A 24295-nucleotide genomic window follows, 5' to 3' on the forward strand; every position below is an offset into this window, starting at 1 on the left:
CTGTGTTTACAACTAGCAATATAAGAAATTTATTTCTTTCTATCCTCTGAACATCTAACAGCTGCAGACAAATCTTTAGTAAAAACTGAGACTGAAGGACCTGCTGCCTTGATAAAACCTTGAAATAGCACATAGCTCCATGAACTGAAGTCTTAAGCTGTTTCATAGGAAAAATCACAGCTTTAGAGTTTGACTAGCCCTTTGAAATACGACATTTAATGAGACAGCTACAGAGAGAGTACTAGGGAAAACATAGTGGTGTATACTAGGCACCAAAAAGCAAACTGATGTACACATACATTCCAGGTCAAGAACCATCAATAAATCCTGTCTCTGCAATTCTCAGAAACAGGAATAATATAGAACAGTAAGGGACTCATCTAACACGTAGAAACAAACTCGAGGCAACTTACACCACTTGTCTCATTTGAAGTCAGGTACAAGTTGTTCTATTTGTAACCACAGGCAAAGTCTTCCATATATAAAAATAGCTGTGTGCAACAAAACTAGTGAATTAAAACACGACTGTGTAATTTAACTGAACAAAACAACTTACGTATATGGAGATAGAGGTCCCAACAGGACTTTGGAAACATCCCGCTGTCCAAGGGTCATAAGGAGCAGAGCAAGGCTCTGATTTGTTGAATCTACACAGCCTCCCTGCAAACCAAAATGTTTTAATAATTAATCTCTGTACAAACCAGAAATTTAGATGAGAGGAGAGTAACAAAGGCAAAATATACACTTAAAAGGCTGAAATACCACTCCCAATTTTTAAGGGCCAAGAAGATAAAAATCTAGATTTTTTAACAATGACAAATTCATTTCACATGGCTGGCTGGGAAAGGAACAGAACTAAAACAAAACCCAGTAAGAAGGTCACATTAAACATCCCTCCTAACCTGTTTTAACATCCCAGAGTGTAGACACTGAAGAATTTCTTTGCAGTAAATTGAAAAGAGGTATTAGCTCTAGTTCATATGCCTTTGAAGATACCATGAATTCCAGCATTTTATGATAATGATAGTTACCTTTGGACAAACAGTTCAGTGTTAGCAGGTGCAAACAAGCAAGTTAAAAGTTATTTAGCACTTATCCACAAAAACACTTGCTGCTAACTTTTGTGGGTTTACATTTGTAAAACATTTGCCCTCCATAATTAAAATGGAAGATTTTTTTTATTGCTAAGTGAGCGAGCCATACATAAAATTAAGTAGAACTACACATACTCCTATTTGACTGTAGTAAGTCATATATGCAAGGTAAACTGTACTGTATGTGGAAGGTGTTTACTATGATGCATACATTAATTGGAACTGGAAGACTAGAACTAGAAATGAGAATTGTTTACAAAGCTGGAATATAAATTTAAAGGGATACTTCCAGTCAAGACTGCTGTAGAGAGAATTTACCAACTACTGCTATGCAAAACCACTGAAAACAGAAAAAATATCTGATTATATTGGACTGTCCTTATATTCATACTGATCCACAGCCACATGAAATCTATGAACAGTTTTCTGCTGCATCAGGCCTAATGCTAAGTCCTCTGAATAGGGTCTCTGAAGAGAATGAAACTAAAACCTCATCTTTCTAAAACCAAGTTCTGTAATGAGGTAATCTGACAGTTACCTTTGTCGACAAGGAAGGTAACATATCATAATTTCAAGAGATAACACTAGCCAAAAAGTCAATAAATTTTGCACTAGATAGATTAAGAAAATCAGTCAATGTGACAACCTCGGCACATTTACTCAGTGAGAGGCAGAAAGGAGAACCTTTCCAAGGGGAGATACTGAAGATTTAATTTTCGAGATGGCCTTGCTTCTGTGTGACAAGCCTCAGCTCCATTCTTCTGAAAAAGTCTCTGCATTTCATACAACTAACTACACCACAGCGAAATAAGTAGCTTTATAACATTCACTACCATGACACAACTCCAAAACATGCTCTTACAGCAGTACTTGGCCTTTTAACTGTGTGAACTTGCCATATCAAAGTGAAGTTCACGTACTCAACATAATGCCTTCTATGGGACTGATAAAAATTGTGCTTTATCTTGAGTGAACAGGGTATCTGCAGAATTTGCTGGTGCAATCTAGAGCCACAGATCTCACCAGTTGTATTTGCCAATGAGAAACATGTACAAGAAGCAGATAAGAGTTTGGTAAGGAGTACTCATGACACCGGACTGTCTGTATTTGTAGTTCAGTTAATAATTCAAAAATGCTCATTATTTGGATGAAAATTTTACATTTTCTGTGCTTGGTTTTTTGTTTCTCTACAGCTAAAGACATTATAAAATGTTTTTGTAATCAAATTTATACAAAAGCTTCAGTCAGCATGGAGACAAACATGTCCTAAGCAATATATCAAAACACAATGCATCCACCATGTCCTACATGCAGCAAGAGCTCTCTTGCTGCAGCGAGTCAGTCATCCCCAGTACTGCTGTGCAGTAGCAATCTGTTATCCCCATTTGTGGTGGTGCACTCCCCCCTGTCCCCTTGGGCCACTCTACGATCTCCTCAGGAATTCTCATTAGACATTGACCTTGATTAATGGCTCCTGGGCAGTTAAGCTCATCTTGAGCTTATGAGAAAGTCTGTTCCTAGGAACTTCTGCCTAACGAACTGCTGTTTTCTAATGAACAGCCTTGGAACATTATTTTTGTCTAAATCATAGCCCAGGTGGAACAATACTATTGTTACTGTACCTTTTGAGGAAAATTTCAGTAACAACTGACCCAGATTGCGGCCAGGATGGAGAGAGAAGGCTAAAGCCAAGCATCTCACAACCCTTTAGGCAGCAGTACTAAGTGAGGGTCCTTGAGTTCTCCTGGACCACAGCAGGCTGCACCAGCGCCTCCCTCTAAGTGGTACGGCTCTTGAAGCTCAACAACCCCCAAGTCTCCAAATCTTGGAGAACAATCACCAAAAGCTGTTGACAGGGCCTGGGCTGATACACTCAACCCTCAAAGCTTAACCCTTCACCTGTTGACAGGTACAGAGGCATCTGACCTAAATATTTTACTAAACTTGAGGGGAATTTTTATCCTTTTCATATACTTCTTTGTGTCTATGTCTGTGCATGTATGAATTGATCTTAGTACATTACAGCAAGCGTGGTATGAACGTTGCCATCTCTTAATTTACAACTAAGTTACTACTGTGCTTATAGTAAATCTTACCGAATCATTTTGTAAATGTTAGTCACAGAATCACAGAATGTTAAAGACTGGAAGGGATCACAACAGATCAGCTGGTCCAACCTCCCTGCTCAAGCAGGATCACCCCAGTGTACATGGCACAGGATTGCATCCAGACAGTTCTTGAATATCTCCAGTGAGGGAGACTCCACAGCCTCCCTGGGCAATCTGTTCCAGTGTGCAATCACCTGCACTGTAAAGGATATGTAAAAATATCTTCCTCATATACAGGTGGAACTTCCTGTGCATTCGTTTCTGTCCATTGCCTCTGGCCCTATTGCCTGGCACCACCAAGAAGAGCTTGGATCCATCTTCCTGGCATCCTCCCTTTAGATATACTGGAAAGATCCCCTGTCAGTCATCTCTTCTCAATGCCAAACAGGCCCAGTTCTCTTGGCCTTTTGTCATAAGAGAGATGCTCCAGTCCTTTAATCATCTTTGTCATCCTCCTCTGGACTTGCTCCAGGAGCTCCATGTCTCTCTTGTCCTGAGGAGCCCAGAACTGGGCACAAATCTCCAGATGTGGCCTCCCCAGGGCTGAGTAGAGGGGCAGGATCACCTCCCTCAACCTCCTGGCAATGCTCTTCCTAATGCCCTCCAGGATACCACTGGCTTTCTTGGCCACCAGGACATGCAGAGCTGGCTCATGGACAGCTTGTTGTCCATCAGGATCCACAGAGCTGCTCCCCAGCAGGCCAGCCCCTAGCCTCTGCTGGTGCCCAGGGTTTTTCTTCCCCACATGCAGGACTCTGCACTTGCCTTTGTTGCATTTCAGAAGGTTCTTCTCTGTCCATCTCTCCACCCTGTCAAGGCCCTTCTGAAGGTCTGCACAGCCCTCTGGGGTATCGGCCACTCCTCCCAGCTTTGTATCGTCAGTGAACTCACTGAGGAGGCATTTGTACAAAGGCAGCATTCACTAACTCTGCTCCCTCTGTGTCCTGTGTTAACACAGTCCCCCTCCCTTTTAGTATCAGGCCCATATTATCCTTTTATCTTTTGTTATTGATGTATTTGAAAAAGCCCTTCTTGTTGTCCTTGACATTCTTTGCCAGACTTAATTCCAGGTGGACCTTGGCTTTCCTTGTCTCATTTCTACTTACTCTGACAACCTCTCTATATTCATGTCAAGTGACCTGACCCTGCTTACAGCTCCTGTGTATTTCCTGCTTACCCTTGATAATGAGAGGAGTTCTTTATTTATCCATCAGGTCTCTTTTCCCCTTTGCCTGATATCTTGCACATTTGGATGCATTGTTCTTGAGCCTGGAGAAAGTGATCCTTGAATATCAACCAACTCTCTTGCACCCTTCAAGGTCTCTTGGACCCTGTGAGGCTTGTTTCCATGACATTCTCCACGAAGATCTCCCTGAAGAAGCTAAAGTTAGCTCTCCTGAAGTCCATGGTTGTAAACTTACTGCCCTGCTTTCCCCTCATCCTGCTGAGGATGAGGTACTGAATTCCACACTGCACACCTCCAGCAAGGCCTTCCCTGTTTGTTAGTATGAGTTGAGCGGCACACCATTCCCTGTGGGATTCTCCACTGCCTGTGTCAGGAAATTGTCATCAGTGCTTTCCTGGAACCTCCTGGGCTGTTTGTGTTTCACTGTGCTGGTTCTGCAGCAGATGTCAGGGTAGTTAAAGTCCCCCAAAAGAACCAGGGCCTGTGATGTTGAGGCTGCTTCATGGTGCCTGTAGGAGGCCTCATTTGCTTCCTCCTTCTGATCAGGCAGCAAACACCCACAACAGTGTCTCCCTTACTAGTCTGCCCTTTTATCCTGACACATAAGCTCATCATCCAACCCAAGACAGAGCTCAATATGTTCCAGGTGTTGCCTCACACAGGGGACAAGTCCGCCACCCTGTCTTCCTGGACTGTCTCTCCTTTATGACAACATTCCAGTCACATGAACTATCCCACCATGTCTCTGTAATCACAATAAGATCAAAGGCCTGTGACTACATGCAGGTCTCTAGCTCATCTTGTTTGTTCCCCATACTGTGTGCACTGGTGCACATGCACTTTACAGAAGTATTTGATTGTGTCAACATTCCAGTAGTCAATGATTAAATGCTGCTACATCCTTTAGACAAATCGTTGATCAAGTCTGAGGGTACATTTGGCAAGGGGTCCACTTTTGGGACCCAAAGGGAGGATCTCCCTTACTCCTTCTGCAGCATCATCCTTTTCCATCCTTACCCTTTTGCATTCCCGTTCTCTGCATAAATCATTGTCGATTCATTCTAATCCAATTTTTCTTTATGTGCTTCATCTGTATAGTAAGCAATAGTGAACCTTGCCATCAAACTTTGTTGCACGTCAACAAATTTATACAAAAACTTGCTTTTGTTGCTACTTTTGCCAGTGATTTAAGTGATCTAAACCACTCATTTGTAACACCATTCCTACATAGGCAGTTCCTAGACAGTGACATTAAGTGATTACTTGTAATCTAATGACTGAACAGTAACTTCTGCCAAATGAAGGACTTAACACTCAAAAGGAGGCCAAGCCTTTTTCTATCAATCCACCTGCTTACTCAAGAGTGAAAAATTAAACACAACACTCCCAAAAGAAATGGGATGGGCAAAGTCGGAGCCAGAAACATTTGTTCCAAAATAGCTGGCACTCATTATCAATGTAGAACGCAGCTTCTAGACTGTATTAATTCAGTTTATGGCAGTTTCTCCATTATTGTTTACACTGACTACAGAGCCAGATCCAGCTAGTTGTGACAATTAGACATAGATCACTTAAAATCCCATCCATTTTTACATGTTATACAAATACTACAGCTGACATGTACATACAAATATCACAACTCTGTGTATTGGACAACAGTGTTTCAAAAAGGTTTATTCTTCTGAGCTTGAGCCTGTCTTTGATTGAGTGTTAGTTATATTTTGGCATACATGCAATTTCCCCCTTTACCTGTGCGGTACATATTTGCAGGACTCAGTAATTTGTTATGTGTAGGGTAACAAATTATTGCAGAGGGTTTGTATTTAGGTTTTTGGGATTTGGGGTTTTTTTCCAGAATAATGGAGCAGAACCTTACTACACTGAAGTAAGACCATCTTGCAAATTACGCCATCAGTGAAATCCTTCACTCATTTTAGCTCTAGTTCAATAAATCCAACAGCCTTAGCCCTCCTGCCCTTCCAAGATCCCCCAGCAACTCGGCCTTTCTTCATTAAAGAATTCAGCCTCAAACAGGTATACAAACTCCCCTATTTTTCATGATCACAAAGAATATAAAAATTAAATCCTTTTCCAGTTCTTCCAGGCCTTTCCATTCTGCCAATTACTCTCTGTATAAAGCTCCCATAAACAATGCCTTTCAAAGACAAGAGTTAAAATCCTTGCTGGCCTTCCACAATTAAGCTTCAGAAAGAACTGCATATGGATTTGTAATGACAATGCTAATCAGTCACTCCATTGTCCCCTCTTGCAGAGCCACTGCAATTAAGGCACTGTGCCACTTATCATTAGTCAATTAGCTCTGACATCTTTCCATCAACAAATGTGCATCAAAAAAGTTCTGCTGATTCCAAGAATCATACAACCTATTTAATTTCCTTTTGAAGGCTTAATAAAAGAACATTTAGCAAGACTCAAATCCTTAGATTTCCTAGGTGGTAAAGTTTACACAATAGCAAGTGCTTTATGAAACATCCCTGGACCCCTTTCAACAGTAATGAACTCCAGCAGATTTAGGTGATCCCAACACCTAAAGGTGATCCCTTTTAAAGAGAATTGTCTCCAGTGCTCTCAGGCTGCCCTTGTCTGGTCAACCCTCCCCGGCTCCCACAGCATAGTACCTACTGGCAAAAACACAGATGATGAAATAATCTCATAAAGAGAAGATCTAAACACAAGAAAATAAATTCTCCCTTGAGCCCTGTATTCAACAAGTAGGTTGGCGTAAAAAGACATGGGATATAGAGACTGCCCATTCAGAGCAATCTATTCTTGCTTTCTCAAATTTTTAGTTTCATTAAACATATTATCTAGGCAAACATAAAAAAAATAGTGTATTAAACCTAAACAAACACTGCACACTTTGCAACATGTTTTTATATCCTCTCTGGGTTCAACACTAAATCAAACAGACCTAATAAAAACAAACAAACAAAAAAAACCCCACAAAAAACCAAATGTCCAAAACCCAAACACTCTAAAAAAGCCCATCCCAAAACAAAAAACAAACTAACCCCCAAAAAATACAAAAGAAAGAAAATGAGAAAGTAACCTTCTCTTTCAACATTCAGGCTGGCACTGTATGACCACATATCATACATAAATTCAAATGTGTATTCTGAAAACTACATAATGAAACCCATCATATTGCCTATGGTAGAGGGAGAGGGGAATTCACTAAATAATGGCTAAGCACTCCAATAGATAACTAGCACAATAGCCAAAAATGCTAGCAAACTAGAATTTTTCCACAGTGAGCTGCTGTAGTGAAGGACAAACAGCCTGTAGTCTGCACTGCATTTTTCAGTCACCCACACATAAGACACCCACACATAAAAGAGTCTTCCAGGAGCACCAGCAGTATCATAGCAAGCCACAGCTAACAACCCCACTCACTCAGAATCTGATCCTCAAAGACACCGAAACCTGGTAGCCTATTACTTTATGATTCAAAGACTTGCCTGACCCTGCTTCCTCCTCAAATGTTTTTTTCCTGCTGCCTTGAGAGCCTTACTACCCTTTGCAGAATTTGACTCATCATATTGAAATGGCTGCAGTACACTAAAGGAGAAAGTTACTTGCTTTAGGCCTTTCCAGCCCTCTTCATTTCATAAGTTCTCTGACATCTGACTCTATGCAAAGCATAATATCTGGACAAATTCCCCCACTAGTTTTAATCTGTCAAGTGCTGAACTGCTTCCAAAGGGAAAAAAATACCTATTGCTGCTAATAAAAGTATGTGGAAGCTGGATTTTTGATGTCTCTGGACATCTGACTACCTGAAGATATTTTCCAAGACATTTACACGAAGCAACAGATGTACCAAAAGATTTGTACAATTTACCCCTGAAATAAAAAAAACTACGTGACACTACATAATTCCAGAAACAGACGTATGTTTCAGTCACTAGTTGTGACTACAGTCTCCACACATGCTGGACTTTCAAATGCCGGGCGTCTAGATTGTACCCAGAAACCCAGGAAGAAGATTCTGTAGGTGGCATTTCTATGAGATAAGAAACCTGGGCTAGAAAAGTTCTTTAGCAACACAGTGCATATACTGTATAAACAAAGAAAAAATATTAATGGAAGACTGGAAAAAGTGACCAGATGATAATTCAAACAGATGAAGGATTTGCAGCAGGGAAAGGGAAAAATAATATGGGCACAGATGAACAATCTGTCACAGGTATGGATGTGATTTATGAGGCTGAGCGGCATTTTTGTAATTAACTACATTCCCTAAGACAGAATCTCAATAATGGAAGTCTTAATGCTTTGCAAAGTCAGACAGGTTATTACAGTACAGAGTAACTACTTGGTTTTTAAAATAATGAGTAAAATTTGTAGATGACTGCCTCCTAAAGGCCAAACGTATTTTATCAATACTGAAAAACAAGTTATTTTAATATTTGTGGAGATACAAAACAAAGTGGCTGGAAGGTTCTTTATTAAATTAGAAACTCATCAGGGTGCTATCTGCCAAGTCATTTGCAAGACTGAAAGCTGCTCATCTGTAAAATTCTTGCCACATCTGAAAATCATTTTAATTAAGGAAAAAAGCTATGCTGAAGAAAACTGCGATGCACTTAGAATTCCTAAGTAAACACCATCCTCGCTCCCTTCCAACAACCCATTCAGCCAATTCTTCATACAACCAACAATTCTCAGCACGTTTGACTTCGTCATCATCATCACAAAGTGGTCAACATGGAGGCCTGCTGGGTTTTTTCCCCCTTCTGCTCCCTCCTATGTTCTTCTACTCATAATGTCCCATTCCAACCACTAGTTTAGAAGCACTGACTATATTACCAATCTATCTTATTTTACAAATTAGCAGCCCACACAAAGCTAACTGAATTCCATTGCAGACAAAAAGCAACAGAAGAAGAATTTCCCAGTCCCATGTTTCAAAATAACACATATTAGACACTGGAAATAACTTACCCCAGTAAGTGATTACACTGTTAAAGGAACCATTCAAAACTGCTTTTTACCTGGATGAAGACACTGGCAGCATCAGATCATTTGTCTGTTTGGATCTGAGCGTGTCTGAGGGTACCACCAAACCACCTATCCCTTTACCAATTTTATCACCTCCTTCCCTTACATCTATATATGCAAAACACATTGGCCACTTACTCTGTAGACCTCCTCAAGCAGCAGCTTAGCACAATTCTGGCCCAGTTCCTCAGGAAGCACAGCTGCTCCCTGGCCCTGAGGGTTTGAGGCTAGCTCAGCACTGAGAATAGTGCCATTGATGGTTTCTGCAGTAAGGCACATGCCAAAACCTGGTGATCTGAAAGAAAGGGAAAAAGTGCATTTGATTTAAGGATGAAACTGGAGTAATGAGCCAAGAACTTCAAGTCATAAACAGCTCCTCCTATAGGATGACAAACGTCCTGGTTGATAGAATAGATTCACTCTGGAAAAAGAAAATTAACAGCAGTATTTAAAAGTCGAACCCAGTACCACTTGCCACAAAGCCCTCTATGCTGGCTTTTCCTGGGCCAAACTCTTCAAACAGGAAAAACTAAAAAGAAAATAAAAAGCCATCCATCTCAGAAATGCTATTTTTTTTTTTAATAAAGGAGGGTATCTTTCACATTTATTTGTGTTTGATAAACATTTCAAAGGCATCTGGTGTTTCTTCTCTGTGACATTCAAAACCAAAACGACCCTCCTTTAAGTCTTCAGCTCTTTCCCCTTAAACCTCAATATTTAGCAAGATTAGACCAATTAATATCAGGGATACTGGTGTCATACTGGACTCATACTTAAGATGAATGTCACAACACAGTAGCATCAGAAATCCAGCCATGTTGAAATGGATTCAGTTCCTCTTCCCAAGCTGTTGTTTATCCCTCTTCATGAGCTACATGTAGTAAAAATAATGTTGCTGTCCCAATTCATTTGACTTTTTAAATTTTATAAACAGATGAACAAAAAATTGAGACCCCAAAACCACACAGCTCCCAGAAAAATTTTTACAATTCTGATCCTATTAAACAGTCTGGAGCCATTAGTTACAAACCTGGGATATTAAATACGATGAAGGATTGGAAAAGACAAAAAATACTAAAAAAATATTTAACAATTCCTAGGTTTGTAAACTTTTGAATCTAACAAATTTTAAGGTAATATTTCAAAAATCAGAAACAGTGAAAGAAAACATGCATGCCTGCATTTGACCATACAGACAGAATGCAAACAAATGAGTTATCCAGAATCTTTTAACCTCAAGGAAGAATGACAAGAGGACAACAGAGATGACAGATACCAGCAAAATTGTCTGAACTGCATCCACCACTTCTGTCTTCTGCCAGAAGTGGAAGTACAGTAAATTAATTTTTCAGTCCTCACTAGTGAGAAGACACTCCTTCAGCCATTCAGCAGAGGACAACCCATACTGCTTTAACACTTCCTTAAGACACCTTGGTCCCATCCTTAATATTACCATTTCCATCAGAAGGTGTACAGTCAGCTTTGAGTGTTGGTTTCCTCAACATACCTTTGATCTTAATCTCTCTTCAAAGCAACAGATTTAAATATGAAGGGAACTCAATTTGCCTTTAGTGCCAGTAATTATATATTGCATTCCTTGTTTAAGAAAACACACTTCTATCCCTGTTACATAAATAAAACAAATGTATCTAGTGAATCACCCTTTTTTTTCCTTGTGAGAAATATTTATTTCAAGTCAACAAAATCGAAGATTGTGATCTAAAACTCAGTAAAATTAGATCAGGACACCCTAGCAGATGAACAAATGCAGAATTACGTGTCTGTTTCCTGTAAATTCTGAATACTCACTTTCCAGAGCTGACCCCCTTCATATGATCTGTGTAGATATAGATGTCTGGGAGGAATTTATTCAGGATGCCCCTTGCAGATTCCACCATTCTGTTTGCCATCTGTGGTGACACCCGGACAGAGTATCTGCGTTTCTGAGCTAAGAAATCCATTGTGGTCACAGAGGAATTGAAAGCAGAGACTGACAAAAGTGAAGACACCCCAGTGCATTATTTCAGAAAATGTGTTTTATACATCTATTCATGGGCTCTTGTCCATGTTCCTGTACTTAGAGAACCATATGCACATAAGTGCTTTCTACAGTCTTTTCATTTAAATACACAGTTGTGACAGTGTGTCATAAAGTAAAAGAAGAAACAGGCTGCAAATCTCCACCTCTGGCACAAAATTTGACCTCATTCCTGCTTTCTTTTTGAGTAATCAATGCCGGATCATGTTTAGGACTCCCAATCACAAATTAAATTACATGTTGGCCACTGCTTAAAACAGTTTTGTGTAAGAGATTTCTACCTTCTTCCTAAAATGACAGCAGATTCATGACAGATACCATTCAAAGGCCGCAAGAGAAAAATAAAACCAAAAAGAAACAAACCATCCAAAACTGACTAGATTTGCAGTTGTTTGAAAAAGTGAGGAGTTCACAACAGTATTTTGTGCCCTTATCTTCACGTGGAAGTAAAACCTTCTCCTCTTCCATCTGCAATGGTACTACCAAAGGCAAAGAGACAAAGAACTTTCTTTCAAAACACACCAAAAAGCTCAGTGTGTGCTGCAAGATGTAAACTGAACTAAGATTTAAACTCCCATCCAGTTTCTGCTAAACTATTAACTGCCAAGATGTCACCTATTCAATGCACAACTAAACTACATTTGTTACTACTGAATTTAAACACAAGGTACAATTTCTTTTAGTGCCGCTACATTATGTGATGGTATTTTAACTTTTTCTTGCTATTGAAAAGATTTTAAATACTGCTAATCAGTTTTAAATTTATTTACTTGCTTACAGATATTTTTGAACAGCAATGTTTTGAACACAGCAGTTTTGAGGCATGGTTCTGAAATCCAGTTGTATGACCCCTCCGTGTAATGTTACCCTGTGTTACCCAGATACATGCTCAGCAACATGGGTGCACTTCTGCGACTTGCAAGTTAGGGGACATTTTTTTAATAAGCAAACTCATTTAAAAGTAGAAAAACTGACTAACAAACAAAAAGGATACGCAGTTCCCCTGATGCGCTTGATTTTTCCAGGGTCTGTGAACTGAACAGGCTGCAAGACTTTTCTCACTGGGCAAGCAAACAGTATCTCTCCACCCCCTTTGGGAGGCATTCCTCTTCGGTTGATCTAGAACAAATAACGGAGGGAAAAAAGCAGGTTATTAAGTAGTATAAATTATGTATCTACACACCCCAAAATTACATCTTTATTTCACATAGTACAATATTAAAAAAAAAATTGCCCTAGGGTATATTACCATGTCCTGCAGCCATAAGGAGGAGGAGGGGTGAAGATCCAGCAGGCAGGAATTGTGCAGCAAGATTGATTTATTTAATAATTTTACAAACTCTTTTATAGACTTTTTTCTTCATAGTCTAATTGGACAAAGGATCAGCCACCCTTTGGGGTGATTGGCTAAAGTCCTTTGTCAAAAGTCCATTGTCAAAATATTTTTCTACTATACTATAAACAAGACTTTTCAAGGCTGCAGTTGTTTGGTTGTTTACATAACTCTGTTACCTCTTCTGTGAGAAAGAAAAGTCTCTAACGGGCTTAGAAAATAGCAAGAAAATCCTTGCTAGCAGCATTTTTGTATCCACAATACAAAATGTTTTAAGTAGGGACATTGTAGGGACATTATGTGAATACAGGCAAGAAAACTACATCCTATAGGCAGAAACGGATTTCGCACCAAAACTAAAAGCAGGCGTTGATTTCCTTTTCACTCTCACATATAGTAAGGCATGGCTTCCCAAAAGGAAACAGTGCAAAACCAAACAAAAACATCTTTACCGAAACAACCTTGGCTCGAGACTTGTCTCTATAGCAAATCTGCACCTTGCTGCTGAGGAGACTAGAACTACTCGATTTGAGCTCAGTTGGTTAGAGTATGGTGTTGATAATGCCAAGGTCATGGCTTTGATCCCCACATGGGCCATTCACTTAAGAGTTAGACCTGATGATCCTTACAGGTCCCTTCCAACTCAGAATATTCTGTATGTGAGGGACTAGAACGAAATCATTCCCACTAACGGGTCGGTTTAGCCTGACCCAGTCCCACCATTCCAAACCAAGGGTGGAGCTGAGACATGGGCCAGTGAGTGGGTCTGGGTAAGGAGGCCCACAGCCAGACAGGGCAGGGCTGTGGGGAGCTGGAGCCAGCCCTGCTGCAGGGTCACAGGAGTAGAGGCTGACAGTGTCAGGACAATGACACGGGCACTTGGGCAGGGTGGGTGGAAGCACCCCAGTGTGAGGTTTTGCAGAGCAAGGCACCAGCAGGCCCCAGTAGTGCAGCCAGGCCCTTCACACATTTCTCCAATCTAAAAGAAACCTGAACATTGTTTTAGATCCGGATTTACTGGGCCTCTGAAGACTGTAGTCTTTAAGAAAAGCTTCTTTGCTGTATTTTCCAAACTGAAAGCAAACCTCAACTACCCAAATACAGATCCAGCCCTCCTACAGGTGAAATGGTTAACAATTCTATTTTTACTCCCTAGCCCCAAGCATGGGGCAGAATGAACAAGTAGAAATAAAAAAATAAATGAACTGAAAAGCAACAAAAAGCAAAAGGTTTCTTAGTTTTCTTTGGAGATTAAGAAAAGTCACTACTTTCTCCTTACCCTCTCTATCACTGTGTGGCTTGTAGCCACAACTAATTAATTATCTGTTGTTAGAGACAGAAATCCACAGCAAGCACATAGCCCTGTGAACTACTTCAGGAGTATCATTTCAACACATGCTTGAAAAGAAAGGAGCAAACTGTCTTACCTTGATATCCAGACTTTCACCATCAATTCCAAACTTCTTCAGAAGGGGTAGAGCTGTTGCCTTAAGGACATCAACCTATGGAACACAGAATTTAGTAAACAGACTCTCTATTGGATGCTAGGTTAGTCAGTAATTTTAAAAATTACTAAATTATGAGGTAACTAATAAAGACAAGTCTTCTTCATAGAAGGTATTTTATGGGAAGACATAGGAATGCAGCACAGAGAGCTTCATCTAGTTAGACTACCACAGTACATCGTTACTAAAACAATTTCCTAGAACAAATTACTGGCAGATGGAATTTCCTATTCTGGCTTTCTTCCTCAGCCTGATTTTGAATGCCATTATGTAAAACAGCTTACTTGTTTCTCTGAACATTGAAACATTTCTCCGAATATTTCTATTATTGAGAAAATAATATTCTTCTGTTATTACTACAAAATTCCTATAGTTAAATAAATTAATGCAAGAACCACTGCATTTTTTCAAACATCACTGCAAGAGCAGGCCCTTGATTTGGCAGAAAGTTCCATCTTCTGTTAACAACTTCTTTTTACCCGTTTCTAAGAAAAAAACGTTTATAGATAGCTTCTATTGAAGCACTTAAAAGAGTCTGAAGTGGGCAACACATAATCAATGTACTCCCTTTTAAGCCAGATGCTCACCAGTTTTAGGTCTGAATAGAATTATCCTTGCCATTGCTCTTCCTAATTCCTAAGACTACAGGGACTGCCCTCTTCTTCCCTCTTCTGAAACTTCAGTAGCTTTGCCAAAAGTGATAAAAATTATTTAGCTGTGCAACAGCACAGGGAGTTACCCAAGACAAACAGCTGTGGATTGACAGGATCAGGACAACATGACCAAAAAGAAACTAAACACAGATGAAGGAAACAGTCATGATGTAGACAGCATTTGAGGAGGCAGATAAAAAGCACCCTCTTTTCCATGCCTTCAGCCAGAATTCACAATTCTTGAGCTTCCTTTTGTCTGCTTAGAAGAGAGTGCAAGCCACTGACATAATAGTAGCACAAATGTGTGAACATTCTGTTAGAGGTACCTGAGGAGCTATGAGTGTATCTTGCAGTTCTTGTTCTTCAAATCCTGCTGGACAACATACTGCCTTTCTTACAGAGAGGCAGTTGGTGGTGTTTTTAATGGTAGTATCAGTATTTGAATGCCTTCATTTTAAAAAAACAAACTTGTAAGCTAATGCTTAACTTTTTATACTTACAAAGTTGATGGTGTTTTACAGCCACGCCACCTTGATTTGGCCCTTCAGTGGTATTCATTAACTATACAAATTTGACTTTTGGAGCAAAGCCTTTACTAACATTCATGTGCACAAGCATGTGAATACCACTGGCAGAAGTTTTAACAAGCGATCTGGTTCAAATTAAAATTACACAACATTTCTGCCTCCTGCTTATGAAACAAAACATACCAGTAAAAAAGAAAAGCTTTACTGTGTAGGAAAGAACTCAAAAAACTTCAAGACTTGTCACAGTTTTCAGTCCTCAAATTCCAGGCATAATACTTATAGGTACCAGACAGACAAATAATAAGACTGACTGTTCCAATTTTGCAGCCTAAATAGAGGAGGCAACCAGAAGTATTTGAAGAACAGGAAAGGGCTGTTCTGCCTCACAGACAAGTGGGGAGTTGGGCAGGATGTGAAGTATTTCACCAAAAATCAGAAAACAGCAGCTCAACTGAGTTGTAAACCCATTTTTCTAGCCTTTTGCCTATCCTCAGCCATAAACCCCATCCTTCAGCTCCCCTTGGAGGGCAGTTTTCCATTTCAGAACAAACAACATAACATCAGGTTGCAGCAAAACAGATGGATTGTAAAACTGAGGGTATACCTCACCACAAATGACAACATGCTAAGTCCCATAGATACTGCTTATTTACAAAGCTGTGTAAATGCAAATCACTTCCCTTTAAAGAAATCTACAACAGCTAGGAAAAAGGAAGAAAAGTAACTTTTAGAATCCCTTATCCAGTGCAAAGATGTTAAAAAAAAACAACAAAAAACCCAGATAGCACTACAGCACATGGCTACCTAAGAAAGGGAAAAGCATCGGTTGGCCTGCATATCCATTAGCATTGCACAGATCATTGAGTCCCACCGTACATAAGTGTTGTTTCATGAAAAAGGGCCTACACTGGGACAAGGGGGAAGAGAAAAACAGAGTTTCACAAGGAAAAAAGAAAAGAAGGGAGAAGAAAACTCAGTAGGAAAAACTTGTTTTCTACAGACAACTGTTGAATTTTGATTAAGATTGAAGATTACTGCTCCTAAGTTAAAACTTCATACGCTAGTCTCATGTCAGCATGACAGTCATTTGAACTCAAAGCCCCATGGCATAGCTGTAAAAAACCTTCAATACTTGGAAACACAAACATTAAGAACAGTTATTCTAAAACCGGTTACTGCAGCTGTATCTAAATGTCAGAATAACACACATAGAGACAGAAAGGAAAATAGGAGCTATCATTTGCGTGCCACCTCCATTTCCTTCAAAAACACACTTTACAAAGACACCCCCTGCATACATAATCACTACACAGAGAAACTTTTAAGTGCCTCAACCCAGTCCCACATGGTTGGTTCCACAAGCTACCCAGGGTCAGATCTCACCAGTGACTGCACGGGAGAACATAATGCAAGTGTAGGATGCCAATGAACAGTTCAGGCTGGTATTCCAAAGGCTTATCTCTTCCTGACAAGCATGAGCAAAGTAGTATTTCTCTCACCCATTTAGGATGTGTCACTCACACAGTAATAATACTGCGCAATATTATTGTAGAATCATGGAATGTTTTGGGGTTGGAAGGGACCTTAAAGATCATCTAGTCCCACATGCCCCTGCCTAGGGCAGGGACACCTTCACTAGACCATGTCCCCATCCAACCTAGTTTTAAACACTGCCAGGGTTGTGGCATCCACAACTTCTCAGGCCGATCTGTTCTGTCTAATAACACTCCCAGTAATGTGTATAATATTATCAGTAGTAATGTCACCACAGTCCCGCTTGGAACAAGTGCATGTTCAGTGGCCACAGTATTCTTTTGGACTTATGCCAGTTGTCAAAGAGCTTTCCATTGCACCCTATTGGTGGGTTATTAATGTATGTAAACAAGCACTAAAGTAAACACACACTCATACTCCAGGAACCCAGCCTAACCTGTGCCTCACTGAACTCAGCTAAGTCTTTCCTTCCACAAGATATCCTTCAGAAACACTCTTCCTCTCACCTGGACCTCTTCTACTCTCCTCACGGCAGGAGATCCACAATATTCCCTTGCATCCACCTGACAAGGAGGTGTCTGGTAAAGAGCAACCTCAAACCACACAGCAATCACATCCCACAAATACTTTTGAGGCTGTGTAAAAGCCAAGATCTCAGTGCTGAGAGTGGACTTCACAAAGCCCAGGGGGTCAGCCAACTGTCCACTGCTACCTTGAGAGAAAGGTCACACTCCTCTGGTTGCACACATATTCCTGATACCTGCCTCATTGATGCCTCCCACTGGCTACAGCTCTTCATAAACTGCTCCACTTCCCCATGGGTTCACAAGTACTCCCAGCAAACCTGCTCCAGCATGGGCTCCCCCCTCCACGGGCCTGCAGGTCCTGCTGGGACCCTGCTCCAGTGCAGGCTTCCCATGGGTTCACAGCCACATTCAGGCATCCACCTGCTCCAGCGTGGGGTTCTGCACAGGCTGCAGGTGGATATATGTTCCACTGTCAACATTTATGGATTGCAGGACAGCTGCCTCACCATGGTCTTCATTATGGGCTACAGGAGAATCTCTGCTCCAGCACATGGAACACCTCCTATTTTTCACTGACCCTGCTGTCTGCAGGGCTGTTTCTCTCACATATTCTCACTCTTCTCTCCAGTGGCAGGTTCCACAGTTCCAGCCCCCCACTCTTCCTCCTTAAAGCTGTTACCCCAGCAGTGCTACCACCATCACTGATGGGCTCAGCCTTGGCCAGCAGTGGGTCTGTCTTGGAGCCAGCCGACCTGGCCTCTGTTGGATGAGGGGGAAGCTTCTGTCAGCTTCTTACAGAAGCCACCTCTGTAGCATCCCAGCTAACAAAACCTGGCCATGCAAATCCACTACAACCCACCCACTTGAAATAGAGATGTTCTTACATGAAAAGCAGCAGGGAAAACACCTAGCTCATTTTAAACTCCCACAATGTAGTCATATTGGTTTGCCTTTCCATCTTCTCCTTGGAAAGCAGAAAGCATACAGATGGACAAACAAATTTAAGCATCCCTTTTTGGGCAAGCATAGGTAACAATTGTTCACCCAGTTTATAAACACCCTCTGTCTACTGAAAAATAAAAGCCCAAATCAAATTAAAACCCAGTTTCCATTTACTTAAGCATACAAATCAATTAGTGTAGCACTTAAATTTGTGCTTTTAGTCTCAACAACCAGCAGAGCCACATTCTATACAAAACAACTTGTAAAAGTCCTTAAAGTCCTTATTGGTGTGCACCAGGATTAATGTTTACTCAGGCAAGTTAAATAGACACAAACCAGGTTTAAACCCATTTTAGGACCTGGTATTCTGTGATAACCACTTAAAAAGTTAAGAAGTATGAGTCACAGTAACTGAAGTTGTTACTGTGTTGTCACTAACAACTACTGTGTAGCTGCTACTACAGCACAATGAACTTAAGATGTAACTCTTTACATGTATTTTATTTACATTAGTGTCAGGAGCTTGGAGTCAGCTGATGTATGCCAACCCACTTGTCTGAGCTTTCGCAAGTGTGAGCACCCTTCAAACACAAACTGGCCTTAATTCTTGCACCGATTTGAACTAAGATAGTTTAACCTCAGGCCCATGTGACTGATGCCCAAAAGGGGATAATTTCCAGAATCAAGACTCAGTTGCTTAGATGAGTGTCCGAATTTCCTTGAAAGCAATATGAAATTGGACAACTCTTCATCTCCAGGTTATGCAAGAATTTCTCCATAGTGATTAAATAGTCAACAAAAAAGGACTTATTTGATTCTTACTACTTACCAGTTACATTAAGTACTTTTAATTACAATGACTGAAAGGGTAGCAAAAAATGCTTCCTCTTTTTTTTCTTTTAGTGCTGTGTACAACCCACTTTGATTATCCTTTGACTCATATGGATGTCTTACAGAGACGCAGGTGAGAGAGTGAGTTTTTTAAATGACCAGGGAAGCACAGCTGAAAAGTCATAAATTCTAGCAGGACTCAGGGGCTCGTGTAGTATTGTAGTTATACTTCACAGGTATTTGTATTCACTTAAACTGGTTAAGTTTTCAGATGACTGTGTGTCCTTAACCTACTCAGAGGAAAACAGACAATGTCCAATCACGAGTCAAAAAGGAAAGAGTAATGCTGTTCTCTAAAAACAAGTTTATGTTGGGAGTTTTTGGAGAAAAATAAATAAAGAGCATAACCACTAATCATATTCAGCATTCTGAATGTCTCCCACAATTAGTTTTTGTAACAACACTGGTACAAAACAAAGGACTGCAGATCAGTAATAGAAATCAAGGCAAGCATTTCATAGCCATTTGACCTACCACACCTCTGGCATGTTTCTGAAGAACCAGAGAGTTATTACATACTTTTGTTACTGTAATTTCTTAATCATCATGTGACTTTTATTTCTAATAGAAAGAAGGCTTGACAGCAGCAGTGATATGACTATGTCCACATCCAACAGAAAAGAAAGATTCCTTCCTTTTTGCATTTTTTCAAATTTTAAAGACACTTTCTTCTTTATACAGTAAATACACATGTGGGTTAAGAGAAATAATCCATTGAAATCCTAAGAGATGAGGAGAACCACACGTGTGGCAGGGCCCCACACTGCTTTTAAAAGGAGTTTGCAGGGGAGAAGACAGGAGCAGTACAGAACTGAAAATCATAAGGGCGATTACAAACTGAAGTTTAGTGTGATACAGTTTAGCAGGTGCTTCTTTGACTGGAAGAGTTTGCTAATGCTGCAACAATGGATACTTCTGGGTGTGACAGATGATAAAAATGCAACATGTTTTAGACACTTCTTCCTAATCTTGTTATTTTAGGGGGAAAAAATATCCTCCTCTGATACTTAAACTTTAGTACTTACCGAAGGATCTACTTGATCATTTGTTACTCCCCTCAAGACAATCTTCAATGGGTGCTTCATGAAAGGTGCCAAGCAGAGCAAACTCTCCAAATAGTAGCCAATACCACGACTGGGGCTGCAGTCGTGTTCCAGCGAGCCTCCATACAGAAGACCAGGCTGATAATACAAGGTAGTACCTGGGGAAGAGGCATGGGGAGCAAACCAAATGAGGGCACTGTAACAACACCGGCCATTACTACAGCATAAAAACACTTTGCAACAATGTATGTGGGCAAATCAGAGGCAGAAGACTATATGGAAAGTGGTTGCACTTCCAGCACACTGTCTACATGTCTGCAGCTAATAAATGGGTCAACACATGAGTGTCTCTCTGTCCTGCACATCACTTTCCTCCTTTCCCTTCCCCCAAAACCAAGAGATTTCTTAGCAATCTCCAAGATGCTGATACAAGCAATTGCTATCCTCCACAGAAGCTAAACCTTCAACAGTTCATCAGGTCATTAGTGTCTTGGCATATTTGATGGTAATTCATTTGCTTTACCGACCAACTGAAAATCATCAGGATCCTAAAAAAAAAAAAAAAAACCAAAAAAACCCTCAGACAAGGAGAGGTTTTTATGTGGGATGCTTCTCACTCTAATCAAACCCTTTACTAAGCATGAATAAGCAAGCAGTCTGGCTAAGAAGTTTGCCTCTGTAGAGGGTAAATCTTCTTTTTCTTCTACAAAAATTGATTCTGGTACAGAGGAACCTTTCCCCACTATGAAATTCTGCATGCCTAACAAAATACTGATTTTAATTCTCGGGCAGTACAGTTTCCTTAGCTCTCTGCATTATGGTGGAGCACTGATGTTCTTGCATCTGACCAGTTATTGCAAAACTTGTCAACTTTGTTATTTCTGATCTTCTCAGTAAATCATATCTGAACACCTACCTCTGTCAAGACAAGACTTCGGTTCCACTGCAGAAACTGATAAATCCTGGAGACCAGAACAGACAAAGCAGAAAAAAACAGATCTTACCTGTTTGGTTTATTTCAATCCGTGAGCCATTGGTCACTTTGTCAATCAGGCGAATAAAACTTGCTTCAAAATCTAAGGAGTAAGAGCACAGACAGAATTATAAACTTTCTTAAAAGTTCATCACCTTACTTGTATTTTTGCCCTTTCCTGCCTTCCACGACAGTAAGGCTACTCTCAAACTTCAAGTTGTGGTATAATGCTACCACATGTGAAAAGGCATCTGTAAAAACAGAGATGTTAATGTGAGCCTCCACGCTCATAAGCATCTCAAATCAATTGAGATGCCCTCAGATGAGGCAGCTAGACTAGTCACACTCCTCTCTCTGGCACACAGCACATAATACAAGTGGACATTTCTGACCACAGCGGCTTGAGAGATCACTCTTGCCCAGGATAAAATCTTTGACAATTTACATTTTGCTCTGTACAAAGCAAAACATACAAATCATAGCAAACAGGATCCCATATATTGAAGCATGACAACCTAATAACAGCTTCACGTTATTCTGTGTAAAAGTGCTAGCTTAAAAGAAGGGGACATTTAGACACGAAGTGATGCTGCTGCGTAGCTGTTCCACGAAGTTGTCTGCAGAGTCTAAAATTTTCCATTTCCAAAACAGTTATGGACATACTTAGGGCTAGAGAAACTAAGTCTTCCCACTGCCTCTTTTCTTGCTTCCTGTGTTCACTATACTGTAGCAGTTGCTGCGGAAGTAATTCCTCAGTTTCTCTTGATTGTGTGGACTCTTACTCAGAGGCAATGGAAAGGACAAGCAAATTTAACCAAAAACAAAACCAAAAAATACCAACCAACCAACACCAAAAAGGAAACAACAACACCACTAAAAAAAAGCCATCCCAGGAGGAATATGCTAGTATTCCAGCACCCCAGCATGGTACAGACCCAATATCAAGGAAGATAGGTGAACATATGCAGAATTCAAAACACAGGTAATTTTAAGAGCCAACAGCATCTGCATAATTGTTTATAGGTTGCAAAACTCCCTTAACAATAACCCCAAGTTATTTCTTACACAGTAATCAGATTTTTCTTTCTCTATGTGACTGTAGGATGTAACAGATATTTAAACCACAGAGCTACCTGCAGAATTAACAGATTGTCAATATTTGCATAACATGATTGATGCCTCAGAACCAATACTGGTTCTTCTCTCTGTTATGACAATTTCTAAACTATGACAGCTTATATGTTTATAAAGTTTATATGACAGCACTGGAGCATCTTCCAGTGCAAGAGTGTATCCTGGTGAGCACACGTTTCACTCTTCAAGAACACCAGCAGCAGAGTTTACAAATGCTCCAGTAATGAAAAGTAAAAAAGAACTGCATGTTGATCAACATAAACCAGGATTTGTTGTTACTATTTTTCTGTTACAGTCACAGTTTACACTTGAAGCCATAATTTAAAAAGGCAGTTCAAATACTCTTTAAAAAACATGTCAATATCTACAAACCTCACCACCACCAAATGCTCCACGGTGATAATAAATACTTTGGGTCATGGTAAATGTTAAGTCAAGCACACAAGAATGCTTTGGCAGTTTCTGAGTAGATTTTTTAGCTACAAACTGAAGGCTCCTCAGGAGGCAGAGAAGCATCTACTCCTGTTCTGAACTTCACAACAGGGCTCCTTGCCCAAAAAATAACTGAACAATAATGTTTCTTCCTCAAACTCTATCCTATTGTTTCCTTACTTCAGTTTATGATGGAATTCATCCTGGTATGCCAAAGGCTTTGTACAAGAATGACGAGGGTCCTCCCTAAGAAAGGTGTCCCTGAAACAAATCTGCAGAAATGAGAATCAATGGATTTCACCTCTTTCATCTTTACTGTTTCGGCAAACCCTGACAAAAATCAAAGCATAAAATGTGACCCATTAAAACTGCGTGAACGTCAGCTCCCACAAACACACAGAGCACACGACGCTTGGGCACAGGCACGTGGCAGAAACGACGGTCCGAGAGTCAGGGAATTAATTCTGCCATCCCGACTGTGAAGCGACCGTCACGGGGACGAGAACCGGGGCTGGAGCGAGGCTCACGCACACCCAGCGACCCGGTCAGAGCCCCGCCAGGCGCGGAGCGAACGGCGCTGCCCCGCGGGGCGGGAGAGGCGGACGGGCAGTGCCAGCCCCGTCCCACCGGGACGGCTCGGCAGGGCAGCACAGCCCCGGCCGCCCGCACCGGCCCTTGATGGCCCACTCCAGAGAAAAGCTGTGATCTCGGGAAAGGCAGGGCTGCCGAGCCGAGCCGAATCAGCGGGACGCGGATGGTACTGCCCCGTCCCCGCCCGCCCCGCCGGGCAGCGAGGCACAGACCGGCGGGTGTGTGACATTTCCCCTGCTCTGGCCTCCTTCACCGTCCCTGCCCGCTCCCAGGCCTCCTCCTCCTCCCAAAGCCCCGCGACCCACGTGTGACAGCTACACCGGAGATGGGTGTGCGGAGCGCCCAGGGGAGAGCCCATCCGCGGGGAGACACCGGTACGCAGCTGGGTGCCCCCTCCTCGGTGGGACCCGCCGAGATGGAGCCCGGGCTGTCCCAGCTCCCGCTGCGGGGTTGGCCCTGCTCGGCAGCAGGTCCCAGGCACAGCCGGCACCGGAGCTCCGCCGCCCCCCGACCTCCTCCCCCGCGGTCGCCGGTGCCGCCGCTCACCGCGGAGGCCGGGGTCCTCCTCCTTGGCGCGGATCTTGCGGATCTTCAGCGGGCGCCCGCTGAGCGTGGCCAGCACCAGGCGCTGCCGCAGGAAGTTGCATCCCGTGTAGCTGAGGCACTGCGCCTCGCCCGCCGCGCCGCCCGCCATCCCGCCGCCCACGTGGTTGGAACAGGAAGCGCTGGGACAGCGGCGGGGGCAAAGGGCAGGGGGCGGGCGGGCTCTGGGAGCGGTCGCACCGCCCCCGTGCTTCGCATC

At 41.6% G+C, this 24295-nt stretch overlaps 1 protein-coding gene across 2 annotated transcripts in view; it reads right to left on the reverse strand.

Moving 5' to 3' along the window:
• The window catches only part of RCL1 (RNA terminal phosphate cyclase like 1), a 30521-nt gene extending 6306 nt beyond the window's left edge, over positions 1-24215 (reverse strand). The window contains exons 1-8 of one of the 2 annotated variants that reach the window (XM_042012846.1): positions 24040-24215; positions 21368-21439; positions 20346-20521; positions 14209-14283; positions 12443-12567; positions 11220-11345; positions 9549-9705; positions 557-660 (exon numbers count right to left, since the gene is read on the reverse strand). In XM_042012846.1, the coding sequence (XP_041868780.1) occupies positions 557-660; positions 9549-9705; positions 11220-11345; positions 12443-12567; positions 14209-14283; positions 20346-20521; positions 21368-21439; positions 24040-24187 (983 nt within the window). In that variant the 5' untranslated portion in view covers positions 24188-24215. The remainder of the gene's footprint in view (positions 1-556; positions 661-9548; positions 9706-11219; positions 11346-12442; positions 12568-14208; positions 14284-20345; positions 20522-21367; positions 21440-24039) is intronic. The other variant, XM_042012847.1, reaches the window with a different exon arrangement.
• Between the last annotated feature and the right edge of the window lie 80 nt (positions 24216-24295).

Source organism: Corvus kubaryi, unplaced genomic scaffold (genome assembly GCF_017639235.1).
Source record: "Corvus kubaryi isolate FWS band 111438036 unplaced genomic scaffold, C.kubaryi_AGA036_p1.0 split1-37296, whole genome shotgun sequence".
Classification (NCBI taxonomy): Eukaryota; Metazoa; Chordata; class Aves; order Passeriformes; family Corvidae; genus Corvus; species Corvus kubaryi.